The sequence below is a fragment of the Sprattus sprattus genome (assembly GCF_963457725.1).
Source record: "Sprattus sprattus genome assembly, chromosome: 11".
Taxonomy (NCBI): domain Eukaryota; kingdom Metazoa; phylum Chordata; class Actinopteri; order Clupeiformes; family Clupeidae; genus Sprattus; species Sprattus sprattus.
In genome coordinates, this window is record NC_137909.1 from 4893980 (window position 1) to 4915832 (window position 21853).

Consider the following 21853-nt stretch of genomic DNA (forward strand, 5'->3'; position numbering starts at 1 on the left):
CGTTGTGTGTAGAGAATCTTTGTTTCCAAGGCAACCCTCCTTTGAAAAGAGTGGCGAAGGCTCAGGTCTGACCTGACACTTGGGGTCAGCGTGATGAGGGAAGGCTTTGCAACACTTTCCACCTCTAACGACCAGACAGGAACCATTCTGATGTTGTGCAATTGTCTTAGCTTATACGTCAAATCTTATATGTTTTTAATAACAGTTAAACAATTGAAGTATGCATTTCACATTTGGAACTGCAGTCAAGCTTAAAATGGTTGAAGATAATAGACACACTATTTGAACGTAGCTCCCTGAGTGAGAATACAGGATGCAAGCCAGCAAGACCATTTTCTTAGTACCATTTTATTGTGTACAGGCTAGGCACAGACTGGTTTAATGGTTCAAATTCCACATGATTTTTTCATTTGAAATCTCTTACAATTTAATGAAGCTAAAATAACTGAAGGCATGAATGAAACAATCAACCAACGAAATGCTTGAGACGGTACACAAAACAACCTTTTGGTTTTAAGGGAACAGGGCCAGTAAGTTAGGCTTGTCTGCCGCTGTCAGATGTTCGCCCAATCAGAAAGCGCCCTGTTGGCCCTTCAGGCATTCCCATCATGCTCTCTACTCAACGCTACGTCAGCAGTGCAACTGAAAGATGGCGGTGTCCATAGTAAAGTGCCTCACTGCTGATGTGTATTTATTAATATTATCTGTATTGTTACGTCCTATTTATGCCGAAATTATTGCTGGCAGTTCAACGGGTGGAGACACTCCGCATCGACGGTTTGAATACAAGTATAGCTTCAAAGGACCGCACTTGTCTCAAAGCGACGGCAGCGTACCCTTTTGGGTTCATACTGGAAGTAAGTTTATGTCAGCTAGCCAAGCTGGTTGCTCTGTCACCGTTATGTCTCACCGATGCTTTTTAAGAGAGTGAACTTCATTTTGGGTTTGCTGCCATTTTAATAGCTACATTTATCCTGGAAAATCAGTGTTGTTCGATGCTGTCTTTGGCATATTTTCCATCTTGCGCTTCATACGTGAAGATTCAATTGGTCCACTTGACAGTAAACTGATATGCAAATCGTAGATAAACTGCCATGGTTTCGGAGTGTGGTGTGGGATAGAATCTGGTGAGTCAGCGCATGTTAACTGTGTGCTACATCAAATCAAGTCAATCCGCCTCTGCCAGCTGCTAGTGACTCAAGAAGGAATGTAGTCTAGACTCAGAGAAGACCCCTAAACTCAAGATATTTCCGGGCATCCAGCTGTATGCTTCCAACCTTGCTTTATCCAGAGCAAACATACGGGGTCAAGGGGGGGCACCCTCTCATCTGAGCAGCTTGACCAGTTGCAGTTGACCTTAGGCCCACATTTTTAGCATTTCAAAAAGGGGGTGTCATTTAGCGTTAACAAAGTAATGAAGACACTAGTCACAGCAGTGAAAAGGGATTTGTGGAAATTTGCTGCAGTTAGTGTGCATGTAGTCTGGAGGCCAGTTATCTATCTGTGATTCTCATTTACACTTATAAATTAATATTATCTAATTTCATGATATGAAATGGGCAGACTGCCAAACAAATCAATGCATGATTTTGGAATGTATCCAGTCCTTTCAGGCATGCAGTTGAATGTGCTGCTTATTATTGGAGACACCGCTTGTATGAGTCTTCAGCTGACATTTGTGCCTGTGTTTATGACCAAGTTTGCTTGTTTTTTTTTTTGTCTTTTTGTAAGGTAGGACACATGTCACTTCAGTGCAGTTTGCATTGGGTTGGGTCTGCCACACCTCTGAACCACAGACACGACATAGTCTCAGTTGGTTTTAGATTGAGTATAAAAGCTCACTATGAGTGCTCAAAGACAACCGATAACCAAGTAGGCATGAGAGAGGGCCCATCATTAACAGCTATTATCACAATCAAATTATCAAATAGTATGGTGAGTGCTAGAAGTGTGTTAACAGAACCTGAATGTTTAGTTCACTAACATAGAACCACAAGTCTCTCTCTCTCTCTCTCCTTCAGTGTGTTAAAAGAACCTGAATGTGTAGTTCACTAATGTAGGCCACAGGTTGGCCCCAGCATGGTTGTTCTATCAGATTGGCTCACCTATGCTTCCCTGCTTCTGTGTTCCCAGATGCTATTCCCAGCTCAGACCAGATCCGTATCACGCCATCACTGCGGAGCCAGAAGGGTTCGGTGTGGACTAAAAACACTGTCAAGTTCCAGCATTGGGAGGCTGAGGTCACCTTCCGCGTGGCTGGTCGTGGGAGGATGGGAGCGGACGGTCTGGTGAGCTTACAGGACCCTCGTGTCTCCCTCTCCAGCACAGCTCTAGTGCATGTGTTTCGTCACGCTTGGTTGACTGTTGTGTATAGTCTGTAGTTTCAGGATCACTCAGTTGCTTTGAATGTTGACCACATTCAGGTGGTTTTGTTAATCATGTTTTTTCCCATGATTTAGTTTCTTGTCACCAGGGCTCGAGACTGACTTTTTGGCTTAGGAGCACTGTGCTCCTAAGTCCTAACCAAGAAAAATTGTGAGCACCAGCAAATATCTAGGCACACCACTATAAAAGGTGTGCTGGATAACCGTTATTCTGTCACTTCCGGGTTTATAAAATACCTTAAAGTCCTCAGAGTGGTAATTTTTCAAGGTAGCAGGTTGCAGCCTTGAAGCTACCCATTACCTAAAAACATGTGCGCCAGCTCCCTCCGGCAACTGCAAATTGTAAACAAAGATGACGGACCACACTCCGTTTACAGTTGTACTATCCGAACACACCGTTATTGTAACCAGCAGTAATGGTTGATGTGATTTGTGAGGCGTAATTCAGCCACCTTTCTAACACTAGCACATTAGCCCAACGTTCTTTCAGCTTACCAACGTCACATGTTGTAAGTACATGCTATCTTAAAAGACAGCTGGAATTCACCCGTGAAAAAAATATCTCGCGTCAGATATCTTCTTAGCGAGACATCAAGGTAGTAACACGGCTATCTTACTTTTAAGAGTTAGGGCAAGAGATGTTAACCTAGAACAAATCATATGCACAGAATGTGTTAGAGTTGTGTCTGCGCCGCATAGCAATACAACTAACTTGTTCAACCACCTGAGATTTCACCACAAACCACAGTATGATGAATGCATTAAGGCTGAAGCTAACGTTACCTCACTGAATCACCGTCCATCTCCAAAGTCGACCAAGAAAACCATAACAGCGACCCTGCATAGCGCGCCAGGGTATTAATCCCAAATGTATTTATGTATTTCAGGTGAATAAGAACCGTATAAGTTCTATTTTGATGCAAATATTTGTACATTAGCCCATTATCTAGTCGCAGGCCTTACATTTTTGCTTATTTCTATAGGCGCACGCGTGCGACCATGATTTCAAATCAAGTCGCACAGCCAAAATTCCAGTCGCATATGCGACCAGATCAGTCGCAGTCACAAGCCCTGCTTGTCAGGTTACTTGAGAATGAGTGAGAATTTCATCTTAGAGCCAAGTCAAGCATATTTTGCTTGGGGCAACACCAAGTACTATTAAAGGCACCCAGTGCAACATTAGGGCATCAAAATGGAAATATTCTGGATAAGACAATCTTTATGATATTGACATTTACTTCACCATATTGGTACATTTTCATCATTATTTGATACTAAGGGCGTTAAAAAGAGCGCTAAAACTAGCTACAAGAGCGTAGCCCTTTATTTATTATAAAATGGCCTCTCCCCACCGGCGATTGTTGTTGTTTACGATTTTCTATCAGTTCTCACCACACAACGACGTCTCATCTTTGCTCCTTGAATGTCGATATGTAATGGTATGGAGTTATTACAGTGCATGAAATGCCCTGTATTGTTATTACAGTGCATGAAATGCCCTGTATTGTTATTCCTAGGCTTCTTCTTCTTCTTCTTCTTCTTCTTCTTCTTCTTATTCTTGTTACCTTTTTCTGCGATTAATTCAGCTCGAACCGCTTAACGTAGAAACTTCATTCAAACTTTGTCGCGTAGGTCTTGTAAAGGACACTTATGCTATGTATTTTTCACTTTTCTAAACTTTATACTTTTTAAGTTATTAAAGAAAAACGAATCTAAATTTTCCCATTGACTTACATTGGGCCATTATGACATCATAATAGGGTAATTAAACTGGCTTGCACCTGTGCTTCACTGACACCTGCGGCAAGCCTCCAAGGGTCCTCTTCTCTCTGTACCTCTCCATTCAACTGTATAACTAGGAATATTAATAGACACCTTCCATACTGTACTTTTTTTCTCTCTCTCCTTCTTTCTCTCCATCACTCTCACTCTACTTTCTCTCACACTCCATTTCTCTGCTACACTCTTTTTTTCTCCTTCTTTCAATATTTTCACTCTCTCTTTACTGTCTTTATCCAGAGCCACTCTTGTTCACTCTTCTTTCCTTACTTTGTTTCTTCCACTCTTCTTTCCTTTCTTCTTCCCTTCTTCCACTCTTCTTACCTTTTTCTTTTCTTCTTTCCTTCTTTCACTCTTCTTTCTTTTCTTCTTATCTTCTTCCCTTCTTCCACTCTTCTTCTCTTTCTTCACTCTTCTTTCCTTCTTCCACTTTTCTTTCCTTCTTCCACTCTTCTTTCCTTCTTCCACTCTAATTTCCTTTCTTCACTCTTCTTTCCTTTCTTCTTCCCTTCTTCCACTCTTCTTCCTTTCTTCCACTCTTCTTTCCTTTCTTCACTCTTCTTTCCTTTCTTCTTTCCTTCTTCCACTCTTCTTTCCTTCTTTTACTGTTCTTTCCTTTCTTCCTTCCTTCTTTCACTTTTCTTTTCTTTTATTCGTTCTTTCTTAACTTTTGCATTTCATGCACTGGTATTTCCTTCAGGAAATGCATTTTCTAGTTCCTAGGCTTCTTCTTCTTCTTATTCTTGTTACCTTTTTCTGCGATTAATTCAGCCCGAACCACTTAACGTAGAAACTTCATTCAAACTTTGTCGCGTAGGTCTTGTAAACGACACTTATGCTATGTATTTTTCACTTTTCTAAACTTTATACTTTTTAAAATATTAAAGAAAAACGAATATAAATTTCTCCCATTGACTTACATTGGGCCATTATGACATCATAATAGGGTCTTTAAACTGGCTTGCACCTGTGCTTTACTCTGCCGTGCTAAGGCAAAAGACCGTAACTTCAAGTTTGGTCAAAAATGAGTTTTTGACGTATTTGTAAAATATCAGCAGTAATTAAACAAATGTACTGATATTAAATGTACTACTAACATGCCATTATCAAATTAAAGCCAGTGACATCAGTATTTTGGTTGATTTCACGATGTATAGGCTACCGACAGTTAGCATACCAAGCTAGGTAGCATTACCATTAGAATTGCATGGCAGATATGCTAAGCTATCGGGCTATTCCCCCACCCAGTGCCTGTGGCTAGTCCGAAAAAGGTGCATCTAAATCGGGTAACTTCGCTTGGCGAGCGGGGGCATGTGGAGGGGGAAAATGGGCCTCATTCTCTATCGTTCTCTCTCTCTCTCTCTCTCTCTCTCTCTCTCTCTCTCACACACACACACAGACACACACACACACACACACACACACCCCAATGGACTGACATAGATGTTTTATGTGTTTCATGTGACAATTCAAGTTCATTGTTTTATGTGCTTAATGTGATAATTCAATGGTGTGTGTGTGTGTGTGTGTGTGTGTGTGTGTGTGATAATCATTGTATTGGTAATTGTGATAAATGAAATAGTATTACTACTGATTAATTAATAGGGTCATTATTCCATTGTTATCATACCACTGAGCTTTAACATAGAAGTTACTGCCTTCTGCCTTAGTATGCTTCACTGACACCTGTGCCAAATCCAAAGAACCTCTTCTCTCTCTGTCCCTCTCAATTTAACTGTAACTAGGAACATTAAGACACCATCCATTCTCTATTTTTTTTTCTCTCCATCTCTCCATCTTTCTCTCTGTCAACTTTCTCTCACACTCAATCTCTCTTCTTCACTCCATTTTTATCTCCTTTTTTCAATATTTTCACTCTCTCTTTATCTCTTCATCCAGAGCCACTCTTGTTCACTCTTCTTTCCTTCTTCCACTCTTCTTTCCTTTCTTATTTTCTTCTTCCATTTTTCTTTCCTTCTTCCACTCTTCTTGCCTTTCTTTTTTCCTTCATCCACTCTTCTTTCCTTCTTCCACTTTTCTTTCCTTTCTTCACTCTTCTTTCCTTCTTACACTCTTCTTTCCTTTCTTCTTTCCTTCTTTCACTCTTCTTTCTTTCCTTATTTCCTTCTTCCACTCTTCTTTCCTTCCTTCACTCTTCTTTCCTTTCTTCTTTCATTATTTCACTCTTCTTTCTTTTCTTCTTTCCTTCTTCCACTCTTCTTTCCTTTCTTCACTCTTCTTTCTTTTCTTCTTTCCTTCTTTCACTCTTCTTTCCTTTCTTCTTTCCCTCTTCCACTCTTCTCTCCTTTCTTCACTCTTCTTTCCTTTTGTCTTTCCTTCTTCCACTCTTCTTGCCTTTCTTTTTTCCTTCATCCACTCTTCTTTCCTTCTTCCACTTTTCTTTCCTTTCTTCACTCTTCTTTCCTTCTTACACTCTTCTTTCCTTTCTTCTTTCCTTCTTTCACTCTTCTTTCTTTTCTTCTTCCTTTCTTAACCTTTGCATTTCATGCACTGGTATTTCCTTCAGGAAATGCATTTTCTAGTTGAAACTTACTACTTGTAAAAAGACTAGAAATTGAATGTTTATTTTTCGAGTCTCAAGCCTATAAAGTTGCACTGGGTGCCTTTAACCTGCTAAAATAAGTGATTGTGTGAAATGATAACCCAGCACGAACAATATACATTTATATATTCATTACATTTTGAATCTAGTCCTTATATATGGGCCATTCTACCTAGGCCTGTCGCGATGTATAATAAATCAACTAATTGCGCGATAAATTAAAATGAGCGATAATTTTTTGCCGGCTGCAATAAATTCCATTCGCACGCTTCAAAGTAACTGGATATCATACGTTTTGAATCCGGTGTATCTGCCCTCTCGGCGGATTGGTGTTTTTTTACCCCAACAGAATTCTTCAAGGTAGCGCGCAGGGTTAGGCATTCAGTTGGTGATGGTTATTATTTCCTGCAGCGCAGCCTTAAAGGCCGAGCTGAGGGCACAATAAGTTAACCCCCTCGTCACGTGTCAGTCACTTGTAGCATTGGTCTCTATGTGGAAGGCGGAGCCCTGGCGTTGCACAGTGCAGAGTGCAGCATGAAAGTCCCGAGAGGAGAAGAGGAAGAGAAAAAACATTTGGAAGAATAAAAAGATGGAGTTGGTGTCTAAGCTGAACACGACAGCTGCCGTGTGGGAGCACCTCGGCTTCAAACCCAACGGCCGGGGCGAACCAAATAACCTATGCAAGCCGACATGTCGCATTTGTTTGAAAACAATATTAACAAAACGCGGCAATACAACAAACCTGCATCTTCACCTAAAACACAATCACCCGAAGCAGTTTTCCCAGCTTGGGAAAAAACAAACAGATGGGAAGTCTCCGTCTTCCCAACAGTCCACAATCACTGGGGCGTCTAGTCGGCAAACAAAGTACAAACAGGACAGCGCAAAATGGTGCACGCTCACTGACTGTGTAGTTCGCTTCATTGCTAGAGAGATGATGCCCTTTAGTATCGTGGAAAAGCCTGCATTTCGACGAATGCTGCAAACATTTGACAGCCAGTACGAATTGCCTGGGAGAACATACGTGTGTTTGGTTTTTATTCAAGAGCATTTTTGGTTAAAATAATTTTATTTATTGTTTTTGGATGTTTTGTTAATTAATTCTGGATATTTTAAATGTCTTCCAGATGTCCAGTTCCAGTGTTCTTTAAAAATAAAAGTTTATTGATCTTCGAAAGGGTGTACTTGCATTATTATGCCATTATCATTATATAAGTTGAAAATGGTGTCAAAACGGCAATATTATCGCTTATCGCAATAATTTCTGGGGCAATTAATCGCACAGAAATATTTTGAATTTTTTGAATCTTTTATTCCCAAAACTTTGTCCGTATGTATATTGTACCATATCTAAAGTACACCTATCTAGTAAAAGAACAGTCAATTTTTATATTGTATTTTCAGAATGTGTTGGAATGTGTTTCCTCTTCCAAAAATTTTCACTACTGAAACATCACATTTACTATAGTAAAAAAGTATTATTATTGACCTGTTCAGATTGTGTTTCAGAGTATTTTTTACAAATATTTCTTGAAGGTTTTCACAATGAAATCCATAAAAATTTAATTTTTACCAAATTTTCAAGTTAGTTTTATAGTGCTGCACTGTTTCGGTAGTGACTGCACTGTTGGATGGATGTTCATTTCTCTCCCAAAATCTTCCAAAAGGTGCTCTGGCCCGCCCTTTAGTCCACACAACAGATTAATTTAAAAATGATCGGATTGAACTACTTACCATTTCATTTTGTCACTACCGAAATCATCTGGTCACTACCATAGGTTTCGGTAGTGACACTTCTAGCTAACTTTAAGCATAAAAAAAGAATTCTAGCAAGCACACGGCTTGCAAACAAATCTTTGAAGAGGTGTACACACATACAAACATAAGATTTTGCATGAAACCCCAAAAGGTTTACTTAATTGCAGAAAACATGGGTTTCGGTAGTGACAATTCTTAAGGTTACATGTCGATTTTCAGACTTTGGAAAACATTTATATAAAAACTATGGGATTTAGCTACTTACTATTCAACCATGAGGGACAGGGATGTAGTGTCACTGCATGGTCAAAAATGCAGGGTCGTGGCTAAAACACAGGCTCAGCCAATGGACTAAAACTCTTGTGTTTCGGTAGTGACATGAAAACTAGGGACATGATTTTTTAGTTAATTGATTTAAAAATTAAACCCACAATAAATCTAAATATTCCATGTTCTATTTCAACCCAATCATAAAGATCTTTGAAATTAAATAATTGAAAAAAATTTAAAAAAAATTGAAAAGTGTTATTTAAGGGCATTGAAATTTAGATGCCAGGGTTGGGGACAGCTACTTCCCAATAGAAAGTACCCTATAAATGATGATTTTGTATATATTTAGCTTATCACTATCTCATTTAATGCATTGGGTTTATATAGACCATAACATTTTCTTAGTAAATATCTATGCCTTAATACCTAATTGTTTTGTAAATAGTTTTTATTGTTGAGGGACTGCATATTACACGAATTCGGTAGAATGGCCCATATAATGATTAATGAACAGTAGCATCCATTCAATCCTTCTGACCTTTGTTCGTCAGAAATATTTAGTGTTGAGTTACATACAAGTAAACTGCTCAAAGTACAAAGCTTGTTAAGGTGTGGGTGAGCTGAGATATTGATTGAGCTGCAACCAAACAACTACATGTGCTGTCTGAATGTTCAAACTTGTCACAGGCAGAGAGCTTATGCTAGGAAAAGAACAACCAAATGAAGGTAACATAGGCCTATAGGCTTGCACAAGCACCTCGACAGCATAGTGCTGCGTGATAATAAAAGTGTATGTGCATGTGTCCACATGTCATTCCCACCAGGCGATATGGTTCACAGAAGGCCAGGGCTTGACAGGGCCTGTGTATGGCGGCGCGGACCAGTGGAATGGAGTTGGTATCTTCTTTGACTCCTTCGACAACGATGGAAAGGTAAGCAGCCCTCTTTAGATTGGGGTGTTTTCAAGGGGAAATAGTCAGTTATTTGTTTGCAATATTTGGCTCAATAACTTGTTTTTGGTAAAATGCTGAATGTTGGTCAAAACACAATATGTTTATGGGGTTAGTATGTAGGCTATGTAAACAATACAAAAGAAGGTCAAAGTATATCATCTTAATCATCCTCTCAGTATGTGTCTGGATAGAAAAGGTGAGCAGGTAAATAGAGATTAATTCCCTTTCCCTCCCTTATGACAATAATATTTAGAAAAATAACCCTGCCATCCTCATCATTGGCAACAATGGAAACCTTGTTTACGACCATCAGAAGTAAGTAAAGCTTTCCTCCTTTTTTATGACATCATCACAGTAATTTTCACAATTTAAAGAAGATTAGAAAATATGATTATTTGTGGTAAGGGAGGGGGAAAAATAATCCCCTGTTTGGCCTAATCTGCCTGGGGCAGTGAAAGCATTAAATCACTTCTGTGCGCTACTGTATGCCGGGGCGCTGTCAGAGATTTCACTCATCGTGACTATATTGCCATCCTTATTCACAACTTCTCACCACTTTCAATTAAAATGCAGCAAGTTAATGACTCATTCTGGAAAAGCTGTGTCGCTCATTTATAATGGATATCCTGAAGTATTAAAATCTCCAGCAAGGTTGTGTTTCTAGGTCAGGTAATTGCAATTATGGTTCTGTGTTATTTTGCAGTGATGGATCAACTCAGGCCTTGGGCACATGCTTAAGGGACTTCCGAAACAAACCCTATCCAGTCCGTGCCAGAATCACCTACTACCAGAAGACATTAACGGTACCAATCACACTCCAAGTTCATAGATAATATGGAAGTAAAGGCTTTGAGCTGGATAGGTCATGGGCCAATGTCTAGGGCCGTTTATGGATTCGAAAATAAGGAACCGTATAACCGCCAAAGTGGTGGTGAATTTCAAACATTCCATCGCCAGAGAACCAAACTTTTTTTAGGGGTATGTTAGGATGGGTATCGTTTGGGTTTTATCCGATACTGGTGCTAAACTGATACTTTTAAAACGATACCGGTGCCTGAACCGATACTTTTTTTTTAAAGCAAAAAAACAACGATTGATGACATTTAAGAAAGGCTTTTTTATTGCCAAGGCAAATTTTTTCTTCAAATTGAACAATATATTAACTGTTTAAAAGTACACTATAAATATAGTTTTGCGGATCTCCGTTTATTTGTCAGTCTGCAGTTGATCTGCTGTTGACTCTTGCATGCTCTCCCCTCGTTACACACGCAATTGTTTTGTTGCATTTGCTGCACATAGTGATGTTTGAATCTTTTTGTGGTAAATATAGCAACACTTTTGCCCGTTTACCTTTCGATTTTTCTCTGTTAAAAGGTTGATGGCTAGTTCTGTTTGTGCTGGCTCTGTGAAATGCTGCCTGCTCTTCTCTGGTTCCTATACAACCGGTACCTACCCGGACCGAAATGTCACGCAGATTTCGGTGCCTGAGCCGACTGTAATAAGAATGTTGCTATGAAAACACCAATGAGCATGAGTGACACAGGACAGCGTTTACATTGGGAGTTCGGGCAGTGTAAATGTGCCCCACGAAATGTGCCTAGCAACAAAATACTAAATAATTCATATCGTACTTACGCCACTACCGGTACTAGTTAGCTGTCGCTAGTTTTCTACTGTTTTGGAACCAGCCTCCGTGTTTCATGTTTGCAGCCTGAAATTAACCCTGTTTATAAGACATAACAACATAAAAACATTTTACGTAACTTTTGTTGATTAAAATGCATGATTTGTTGTTATTTATTTAATTATTTATTGTTGTTATTTATTTCAATCGGCTAAGGCACCAAAGGAAGCACTGAAATCTGCGTGACATTTCGGTCCGGATAGGTACCGGTTGTGTAGAACCGGTACCATATTGGTACCGGTTCTCGGGACCCAACCCTAGCGTATGTTACACCAGACCAAATGAAGCCATAACATGTTTTTTTTATGTGGCATTTTCTTCCGTTGCAGATCATGATCAATAATGGTTTCACCCCAGATAAGGACGACTATGAGTTCTGCGCTCGTGTGGAGAACATGAATATCCCAGCGGAGGGCTACTTTGGCCTCTCAGCAGCTACAGGAGGTTTAGCAGGTGAGGGTCGTGTGTGTGTGTGTGCGTGCGTGCGTGCGTGCGTGCGTGCGTGCGTGCGTGCGTGCGTGCGTGCGTACGTGCGTGCGTGCGTGCGTGCGTTGTTGCTCTGGCCTAAGAGAGGCAGCCTGTTGTTTGCAGTTATTCCATTTAGTGTATTAATTTGGTAGAAACAGTGTTTTTTTGTATAGGCACTATGCTCTTGGCTCACAATTGCCCTGTTTATGTACAGTCCACTGATAACTGAATATAAATGGTTTTGTTTTTCCCCCAGATGACCATGATGTCCTGTCCTTCCTTCTGTTCCGACTAACAGAGCCTGGCCAGGAACTGGTGAGCTTCCGCCTAGTGCAGCCTTAATAATAACGCTACCAAAAACATACCCTCAGATTTCCTACTTGCTCTCTAGTAGGGGGGGGGGGGGGGGGGGGGTGTTGGAGGAGGGGGTGGGGGTGGAGGCAATTCATGCAGCTCCTCGCTATTGCCAAATGTTCAGTGTTTCCTCTTGTTTCCCCCTCGCGGGTGAAGCCTGAAGCTGAACAAGAAATTCCTAAAGAAGAGAAGGACAAATACCAGGAGGAGTTTCTGAATTTCCAACAAGATCTGGACAAGAAGAAGGAGGAGTTTCAGAAGGAGCACACAGATGTTCAGGGCCAACCCTGTGAGTCAGAACACAGCTTTCACTTCTCTTTCTCGCTCTCTCTCTCTCTTTCTTTATCTCTCTGTTTCTCGTGTTCTCTCGGTGTGTCCCCTCTATCCTCTCTTCCTTGTTATGAGTGTGTCTGTTTAACATCCTCACTGTCCAAGCTGTCATACTTTTCTTTGGGTTTTCTGTGACCTATCATCGTCAGTCAACACACATCATCACATGTAAATAGTGTTCCCATGATCCCCCTTGTCTGAGGTTCCCTACCGTCTCTGTCCCGCACAGTTGAGGAGCAGTATGAGAGTGTGAACGACCGTGAGATCCGGCAGGTGTTTGAGGGCCAGAACCGCATTCACCTGGAGATCAAGCAGCTGAACCGGCAGCTAGCCATGATCCTGGACGAGCAGAGGCGCTACGTGTCCGTCATCAGCGATGAGTTGTCCAAACGTGGAGCGCAGACCCAGTCTGGCCAGGTATGGCGTTGGATCTGCTAACCCCTACCCAAACCCACAAGCATGCACACATACTTTGAAGAAAAAAAAGAACTTTTTAAGTGTGTTTATTTATACTTAAAAAAGCAACTTTTAAGTCTATGCTTGTATACATACTTTAAAATAATAAAAACCTAAATATAATGATTTACCGATTACCCATGTCAGGTTCCCAATCAAGACATAGACACCATCCTTTCAACACAACGTGAAGTTCTGAATGGCCTGAATGATATGAAGTGAGTATGAATACACACACACTCACACACACACTTATACACACACACATAGAAATAGACACACTCGCACACACACACACACACAGACCCAGATGGTGTTCGACACGAAGACCTAATTTAACAAGCAAACAATAGTCAAATCCGGGGCAATAAAGCGTTAAATCTCAGCGGTAAACCCACTGGTAAATCTGGTAAAGCACCCAGTTCAGAAGTGAGGAGTCCTGGCCCGTTATCAAGCCTCTTTGCTCATTTCCTTCTCCTGTGAGCCATCTGACATAAGGATCTTCTCCTGGTGTAATACCTTAAGCCCCCCCCCTGCCTGCCTGCCTGCCTGCCTGCCTGCCTCCTCCCTCATTTCAGGACAAGCCCCCCTGCTGGGAGAGCAACTTCATCTGCCCTGATCTCTTCAATAAACCATATTTGTGCTCGGGGTCTTTGTCAGACTCTCGCTGTGATTTGGTCATGAGAACATTGTGGCAAATGCAGTGGCCTTCATGGGGTGTCACGTCTGTACTCTGTAATTAAAAACACTGAAATTAGGTGTTTTCAGAGTGACTTGAGCTCCAATGCCAGGCCAAGCACCTACCATTAGGTTTTTCTAGTGATGGTTCTTTTCCATGCCCCCCGGTGAGAAGATGGAGACGATGATTTCATATGATCTCAGGATAATAGCGATTACAAGTCTGAAGGGTGTTCTGAGACCTCCAAGCCCTTGTGGAGACCTGATCGTGGTAGCTCTACCTAAGCCTGATTTAAATATGAGTTTTTCTGACGTCAGTTCTTGTTTTTGACTTAACAACAATAACATATTTGTTTGCGAGGTTGTTGTTTTAACTTGGGTTCTTCAGAGAAAAGGTGTTGACAGGGAGATTTGATGACAAAAGAAATTCTAGCGGATTATACAGTTGACGGATCAGACAGTTCACTGCATGAATCACATTGAAACTTCAAAAGGTCAGGATTAGACTCCTAAAGACTTTGTTTACTGCTCTTTGGCCTAAATGTAATAACATTACTTCTAAACTGATTGTTAGATATCACATTCTTTGGAATGAAGTTTGTTTTCTTCATGTTTGTACAACAGAGATTATATTTACCTATCCATAATGTTTGGAACACTCACTTGGTACAAATATATCTGAGCAGGTAAAGCAGAATTGGGTTAGCGTGAAATTGGTTATGACTGCAGTTAAAGAATACAAATTCTATTCCATGAAATAGGTTATGATTGCACATTAATGTGTGGAACGCACAAAATTGAGAATCTGTGAGTGACTTTTGTGTGGTAGAGCTGCTGTTTGCGGCATGGCATAGATCGTTAGTGCCATTAAGCATCTTTTAATACTCGACACCTCTGAGCTTCTGCAGCAGATTCCCTCAATCAGAACCTTGATTAAACAATCAACAGTCATCCTGAGGTTTACTCATGGGGTCAATGCATATGCTGTTTTTTGCACCATGTAATCCCATAGACAACTGGAAAATGCACAAATCTGCAAGTGTAAAGGAATTGGTACTTGATCAAATTAGGAGAGACCCTCTTTATCAATCAGCGAGTGATTGCTCTTTTATCCTGTCAGCTTGGTATTGCTTGGTGTGAATTCATTCAGATGCAGAATCTCCTCCACAATGCTTAACTAATACATGATGTATCTGTATTATCCTATAGATTATGTAAAGCAAATGGGTGTTGACCCTTGTTCTGAAAAGTGAATTAAGATATTGACTTATCTCAGCCCTTTGCAAAATTACTCCAAAAAAAAGGCTTTAGCCGGCTAAATGGGTCACTCCTCCTAGATAAAGATTAGATGAATCCTTTAATAAATGTTCACTTTGTTTCTCTAGAGAGATTTATGTCTAATAATCTTTTTTTTTTTTCTCCTGAGAAACAAATTTCAGAAATTGCTTGCACTGGCCCCTTCGGTGCCTTAGCATTTGTCAGGGGAAGAAAAGAACACGTCTTGATGCTGCATGTCCTGAAAGGATTAGACTCCAGCCTTTAAATACATCCTTCGTACGCGGCACCAAACATGGTCTGCATCTGATTGCTTTTTTGCTTGAGCTGGTCTCTAAGGACTGTTTGCTTATGTCTCTCCAGTTTCTTTCATTTGTCAAACATTTTCTATTTTGATTTAATTTTTGAAATCGTCTTAGATTTCTAGAGGATGGATGGTGGGCAGAAGAATGCCAGTGGCTGTGTAATCAGAAAATATAATTTAATCACCAGCATGATCTTGATTCTAAGTTGTGTTTGTCATTAAATGATTAAATATTTCATATTTTAATACACATCCCATACTTGAGCTGAGCCCTGTAGATTAGAGTTTGAAGATGCCACATTTGCTCACAAAACTCGCAACATTTGTCTCAGCAGCAGCTACCATCTCAGGAGTGCTCCATGTATGCTTTGTGTATAGGATATATTTAGAATGTTTCTGTTTGGAAGGTACTCTTTTTAATGTATCGTGGGCTCTTCTATAAAATGCGTTGCTGATCATTTAGTTCAGCGTTTCCCTCTAAATGAGCTATGTTGTGTCACTTATCATTGGGGTCCTCAAATGAAACGCAAGTCATTGTCTCAGATTACAGTAAGGGAGGGTGGCGGGGCGGTATGAAAGGACTGTTCCAGTTTTCGAATGGGGAAGCTGTACTAATTCAAAATGTGTGTGCTTTGGTGGGGGGGTTGGGGGTGGCAGAAGGTAAAGAACATATTTTCAGGGTGATTAATTTAGCAATCATGCTTGTCTTAGTGTAGGGGTGATGCTGTTGAAGGATGTATATCCTTTAGGGGATGTCAAGAAAAAGCCTAGGGGATTAGTTTGGGGGAATTCATTGTGATATTTGGATTAGGAGCTCTTTGTCAGTAAATTGTCCCATGTGCCATGACACTGCTAGGCCACTAGGGGCAACAGAACCACTCAGCCATCCTGAGCTGCACTACCACCAGTGTGCTTTGCCAAAAGAATGCTCTCGTTTGCCATGGCAGCAGGATGACAGTTGAGAGTTTGAATGCTAATAGAGAGAATGACTGGTTCCTACAAATACAAATTTAAGTTTGGATGAAATAGGGAGAACTTAAAAAGTACACAAATGGTAATTCGTGCCTGTTCTCTTGTAGGAGTCCTTTTTTAGAGTCTGCGGAGCATGGCATTTTATCCAGTGTCCATGGTGGCATTTTATCCAGTGTCCATGGTGGCATTTTATCCAGTGTCCATGGTGGCATTTTATCCATTGTCCATGGTGCCATTTTATCCCATGTTCATGGTACCATTTTTTGCATCTGGTTTTTGAACTGTACTGACAGCACTTTTGTACTGAATCAGACATTTAATTGTCTGGTCAATAGCATCTGCAGAACTTGGAAAAGGAGCTTAAGGATTATTTTATTCTTAGACTGATTAAATGTTGAGAATTTATAATGAGAATTGATTCCTTGTTTGAAAACATTTTGGTTTCAGTGATGTTTAACTGTGGTGAAATTGCACTGCTTTTGTGATTTAAAAAATAATAATAATTTAATGGTAATTGTGAAAGTAAAGGACAAAAAAAAAACCTGAATGATAGTCCTCATCAGTGCAATGAGCAAGCATGTATACATACATACAAGGAATAAGACTGATTCCAGGTCAGTCAGGGAATTGTCTTTTTAAGTGATTGTTATTGTAACCATTAAATGGTTTGAAGTGATAAACACTTTTATCAGTCCATCACCTTTGTCTTTGTTGATTGCGCTTGTATATCGTAATGGAATCAGTATTTGTCCTAATGATGGCATCTTGCTCTTTTGGTCCCCAGGACCTCTCTGACTGCCTCTCTGAAGCAGGTGGACTCAGGAGCCCAGCAGGTCCAGCATGGCGGGGCGCTGAACAGCTACGAGACCATCCAGCACTTCAACGAGATCAAGGAACACCTGCACGTGGTCAAGAGAAACGTTGAGCACATCATCCAGAAACAGCCAGTAAGGACACTACAGGATCTAGCAGGAGAGATATCATAAAATCCACTGGTGCTTTTGTCAATTTGATGTGAAAATGATAGAACCCCTGCAGTCCATAAACTGATAATACTTTCTCTTGTGCACCAAAGTTATTACGTCATGAGCATGTGATTATATTGAGATCTTGATGACCATATGCTCAACAACATCTCATGTGCTTGGAATGGGCAATTATCTTAACTACACAAGATGATTTTGTGTCCTCAAAAGAATAAGACACATATGTACAAGATAAAATATGACAATTTTTCAGGATTTTCGAGGATCCATAGAAAAAGAAGGACCTGGCCACATTGATCGTATGCAGGCCAACAGAGGATAGCATGACCTCTGACCGTGTTTTTTTCATATTTGTCTTGTGGTGTCCAGGGTCCGAGTGAGAAGGTCCAGAAGTGTCCAGAGCTGCCCGCTATGCCCTCCTGTCTGTCACCCACTCACTTTGTGGTGTTTGTGGTCATCCAGTCCATCCTGTTCTTTGGATACATCATGTACAGGTAAGGGTAGGCAGGGCAGAGCTAGCCATTCTGCTAAGGGACTGACACATGAGCGTCAACAATTAGGTAGCTGTCTTGATTCCCACAAGCCTATTTATTTATATTTTTCTTTCATAATAAAATATATTATAATTGTGTGACAGTGGGGTGTTTTTTTTAAAAGAGTACTCCACTCGGGAACAACAAAGAATTTTGTTACACACACACGCAAAGGGCTGACATTTACAAGTAATTTTAAAGAGACTGCAGAATGTTTAGTGGCAGTGATTTTAGTTTTGACCAGAACCTTGTGTGGTACGTCATACAATTTTTGTGTAGCGTTGATGTTTTGTGGTTCTACAGTGAAGCCGCTTCAAAGTCTAAACAGCATGTGTGAATACTGTGTATCAAATGTGATCAAACTTGGCTATGGTGCCTTTCTGATGCCAATTATTAAGTTTGTGAGAACTTTGAACCCAGTTACACAGTGCCACTTGAAAGTATGTGAACCCCTTGAGCACTTCCACATCCTTAGGAAAAGGTTTGGGCAACACAGATTAAAAGTTAGAGGAAACCAACCAAACTACTTTAGTGCCAAGGTGTACCCACACAGATCAACAATGCTCAGAGGAAACAAGATATCCGAGGGCATCAGGAAGAAGGTACTGACACCCCCTCAGTCTGGGGAAAGCTATAAGACCCTGTCCAAAAGATTCTAGCTCCATGAATCCACTGTAAGAGAAATAATTAACAAATGGAGGGCATTTAACATGACCTCGACTCTGCCAAAAGTGGACGCCCATCAAGACCATCACCAAGAAGCACCAGAAGAAGAATTAATCAGGTAAAAGCCAACCCACACATCACCTCTAAAGAGTTGCGGACCTCTCTGGCAGCATCTGGGGTAAATGTACAGTACTGTGCAAAAGTTTTAGGCAGGTGTGAAAAAATGCTATGAACTAAGAATGCTTTGAAAAATGTAAACAATAAATGTTTATTTTTTATCCATTTACATGGTAAGACTGAGCACAGCAACAAGACACAACGTAGTTATACTGCATCAGCAGGGTCTCTCCCAGACAAAGATTTCAAAGCAGACAGGGGTTTCAAAATGTGCAGTTCCAGCTCTTTTGAAGAAGACGTTGAGGATCGTAGACGCAGTGTTCAGCCAAGGAAACTTAATGCAGCTGATGAAAAACACATCAAGCTTATTTACCTTCGAAATCGGAAGATTTCAAGCAGTGGCATCAGCTCAGAACTGGCAGAAACCAGTGGTACCCAGGTACAGACATTTACTGTCCGGGGAAGTCTGGCCAGAAGTGGTCTTCATGGAAGAGTTGCAGCCAAAAAGCTCTACCCCGACAAGGAAACAAGGCCAAGTGACTGAACTAAGCACGTAAACATAGAAACTAGGGTGCAGAAACATGGCAGAAGGTGCTCTGGACTGATGAGTCAAACTTAGAAATATTTGGCTGTAGAAGAAGGCAGTTTGTTCGCTGGAGGCTGGAGAGAGGTACAATAATGAGAGTCTGCAGGCAACAGTGAAGCATGGTAGAGGTTCCTTTCCAGTTTGGGGCTGCATTTCTGCAAGTGGAGTTGGGGATTTGGTCAGGATGAATGGTGTCCTCAATGCTGAGAAATACAGGCAGATGCTAATCCATCATGCAATACCATCAGGGAGGCGTATGATTGGCACCAAATGTATTCTGCAGCAGGAACATAACCCCAAACATACAGCCAATGTCATTAACAACTATCTTCAGCTTAAAGAAGAACAGAAAGTCCTGCAAGTGATGGTATGACCCCCACAGAGCCCTAATCTCTACATCATCGAGTCTGTCTGGGTTTACATGAAGAGACAGAAGAATTTTAGGAAGCCTACATCCACAGAAGATCTGTGGTTAGTTCTCTAAGATGTTTGGAACAATTTACCAGCCGTGTTCCTTCAAAAACTGCGCAAGTGTATCTGGAAGAATTGATGCTATTTTGAAGGCAAAGGGTGGTCACACCAAATATTGATTTAATTTAGAATTTTCTTCTGTTCCTTCACTGCATTTTGTTAATTTATGAAGAATTGATAGAAAAAAACTGTTAACACTTCCATTTTTGAAAGCATTCTTAGTTTACAGCATTTTTTCACACCTGCCTAAAACTTTTGCACAGTACTGTACATGTGTCTTCAATCAGACGAAAATTTAATAGACATGACATTCATGATCGGGTTGCTAGAAGGAAGCCTCTGCTCTCAAGAAAGAACAAAACTGCCTGTTTCAACTTTGCCAAAGAGCACTTGGATAAACCAAAGGGCTTCTGGAAGTCCCTTCTTTGGACAGATGAGTCTGAGAGGAATTATTTGGTCACAATCAAAACCAGCAATTTTCGTCTGATTGTAGACCAATGTACATTTACCCCAGATGCTGCCACAGAGGTCCGAAACTCTTTAGAGGTGATGTGTGGGTTGACTTTAACCTGATTTATTCTTCTTCTGGTGCTTCTTGGTGATGGTCTTGATGGGCGTCCACTTCTATGGTGTTGAATGCCCTCCATTTCTAAATTATTTGTCTTGGATGGATGGATGAAGCTGGAATCTTTTGGAGATGGTCTTATAGCTTTCCCAAGACTGATGGGCTGTCAGTACCTTCTTCCTGATGTTCTCGGATATCTCGTTTCCTCTTAGCATTGTTGATCTGTGTGGGTACACCTTGGCACTACAGTATTTTGGTTGGTTTCCTCTCTCTTTTAATATGTGTTGCCAACCCTTTTCCTAAGGATGTCTCAGTTGAATGGTTTGCTTAATTGACTAATTTAGCACCCAAATATGTTTCACCGAATCTGTTACCTGCTTGACTTTACCAATGCAGCTGGGGGTTCACTTACTTTTAAAAATACACTAATTCCATGTTTCATGTAGTTTTTTGGCTACTCAAACAATTCCCTCCAAACAAGTACATGCAAATGATAAACATAAACCTGACATTTCATCTATGGAAAATTGGTGATGAAAAAAAAATGAAAAATCATGGTAAAACAACAGAAAACTCTTAAGTGCTCAAGGGGTTCACATACTTTCAAGTGGCACTGTATACTGTACCTCTTACTGATGGCATATTCTCTTCTTGTCTTTACTCTGTTTCCTTTGCAGGAGTCAACAAGAGGCAGCTGCCAAGAAATTCTTTTGATATTTGACAATATCTCACTATTTTCAAGCACACATTATGGACAAGAGGGAGTATTATTTGTTTGTTAATGGTTTTCCTTTTCTGTTAATTGCTGGTTTGTTTTGGCCGTAAATGGTAAATTATTGTACTTGAAAACTGAAGTATTTTCCTTAAGAAACTTTTTTTTTTTTTTTAATTCCTGAGTTTTAATTTGTTTTGAAATGCACAGAGAGTGAATGAGTACATGCTGAAATGAATGTTCCTTAGGATTCTCAAAGAATTAGTTGTATTATATTCTTTCAGATATTGAGATGACATCAGACTATATTTCAGTGCGCTCTGCCTTCAAGATTTGAACCACTGTCCCGTCTCAAGCATTGACACCTGTGGTTAATAAGATTTGCATGTGACAGCCATATTGGCAAGGATCACAATCATGACCGAATATTCTGAATGTGTATTTTTGTATGATTGAAGCGTTGAAGAAAATGAACAATTTACATAAACAGAACACAAACCAAATATATCTGTTGACTTTGTTTGACTGTCTGCACCCCTCCTGTATATTATGACAACCAAACTTGCATCTACATCACAAGGGGCTTGTCTCTTTAGAGGATAATTGTTAGCTAATTAATGCTTGATTATGCTTTAAATTACGTTCAGAGTTTAAGAGTTGTGGTAGCGAACTGTCGACACCTCCACTGTAGGAATCAGAAAGGTGGCTTATTCTCTCTGCATTTCTGGAATATTCACTGAAATCCCAGTACAGTTTAACCCAGATGAGAATTTTGGTGTGTAACCCACTTTCACTATGGTGGGTGTGAGCAAGCCCTGTCTGACCAAGGTTTTTGAGTAGTTAGGACCCCTATTGTATTTGTTCCAATTCTTCACAATGAGCAGCTAAAACCATGTTCCAAGTTACACACACATCAAATCTTGATCGAAGATTCCAAATCAGTGCATCTTCTCACGCAAGTGGTATTATTTTGCCTGTAGGGGATGATA

General features: G+C 40.4%; 1 protein-coding gene across 1 annotated transcript; it reads left to right on the top strand.

Annotated features, from left to right (window-relative positions):
- Window positions 1–642: 642 nt before the first annotated feature.
- Window positions 643–21356, top strand: lman1 (lectin, mannose-binding, 1). The gene is made up of 13 exons (XM_080847946.1): window positions 643–857; window positions 2134–2288; window positions 9579–9686; window positions 9961–10022; window positions 10411–10510; window positions 11721–11844; window positions 12116–12174; window positions 12370–12502; window positions 12773–12960; window positions 13147–13217; window positions 17013–17175; window positions 17584–17708; window positions 20830–21356. The coding sequence occupies exons 1-13, from the start codon at window positions 650–652 to the stop codon at window positions 20864–20866; spliced, it is 1533 nt and encodes a 510-aa protein (XP_080704072.1). The 5' UTR covers window positions 643–649; the 3' UTR covers window positions 20867–21356.
- The last annotated feature ends 497 nt before the right edge of the window (window positions 21357–21853 follow it).

Excerpts from the sequence above, each read along its gene's own strand:
- lman1 (XM_080847946.1), top strand. The coding sequence starts at position 650 with ATGGCGGTGTCCATAGTAAAGTGCCTCACTGCTGATGTGTATTTATTA. Across the intron at positions 2,289-9,578 it reads GGATGGGAGCGGACGGTCTG|GCGATATGGTTCACAGAAGG; the intron begins GTGAGCTTACAG and ends CATTCCCACCAG. Across the intron at positions 12,961-13,146 it reads CGCAGACCCAGTCTGGCCAG|GTTCCCAATCAAGACATAGA; the intron begins GTATGGCGTTGG and ends TACCCATGTCAG.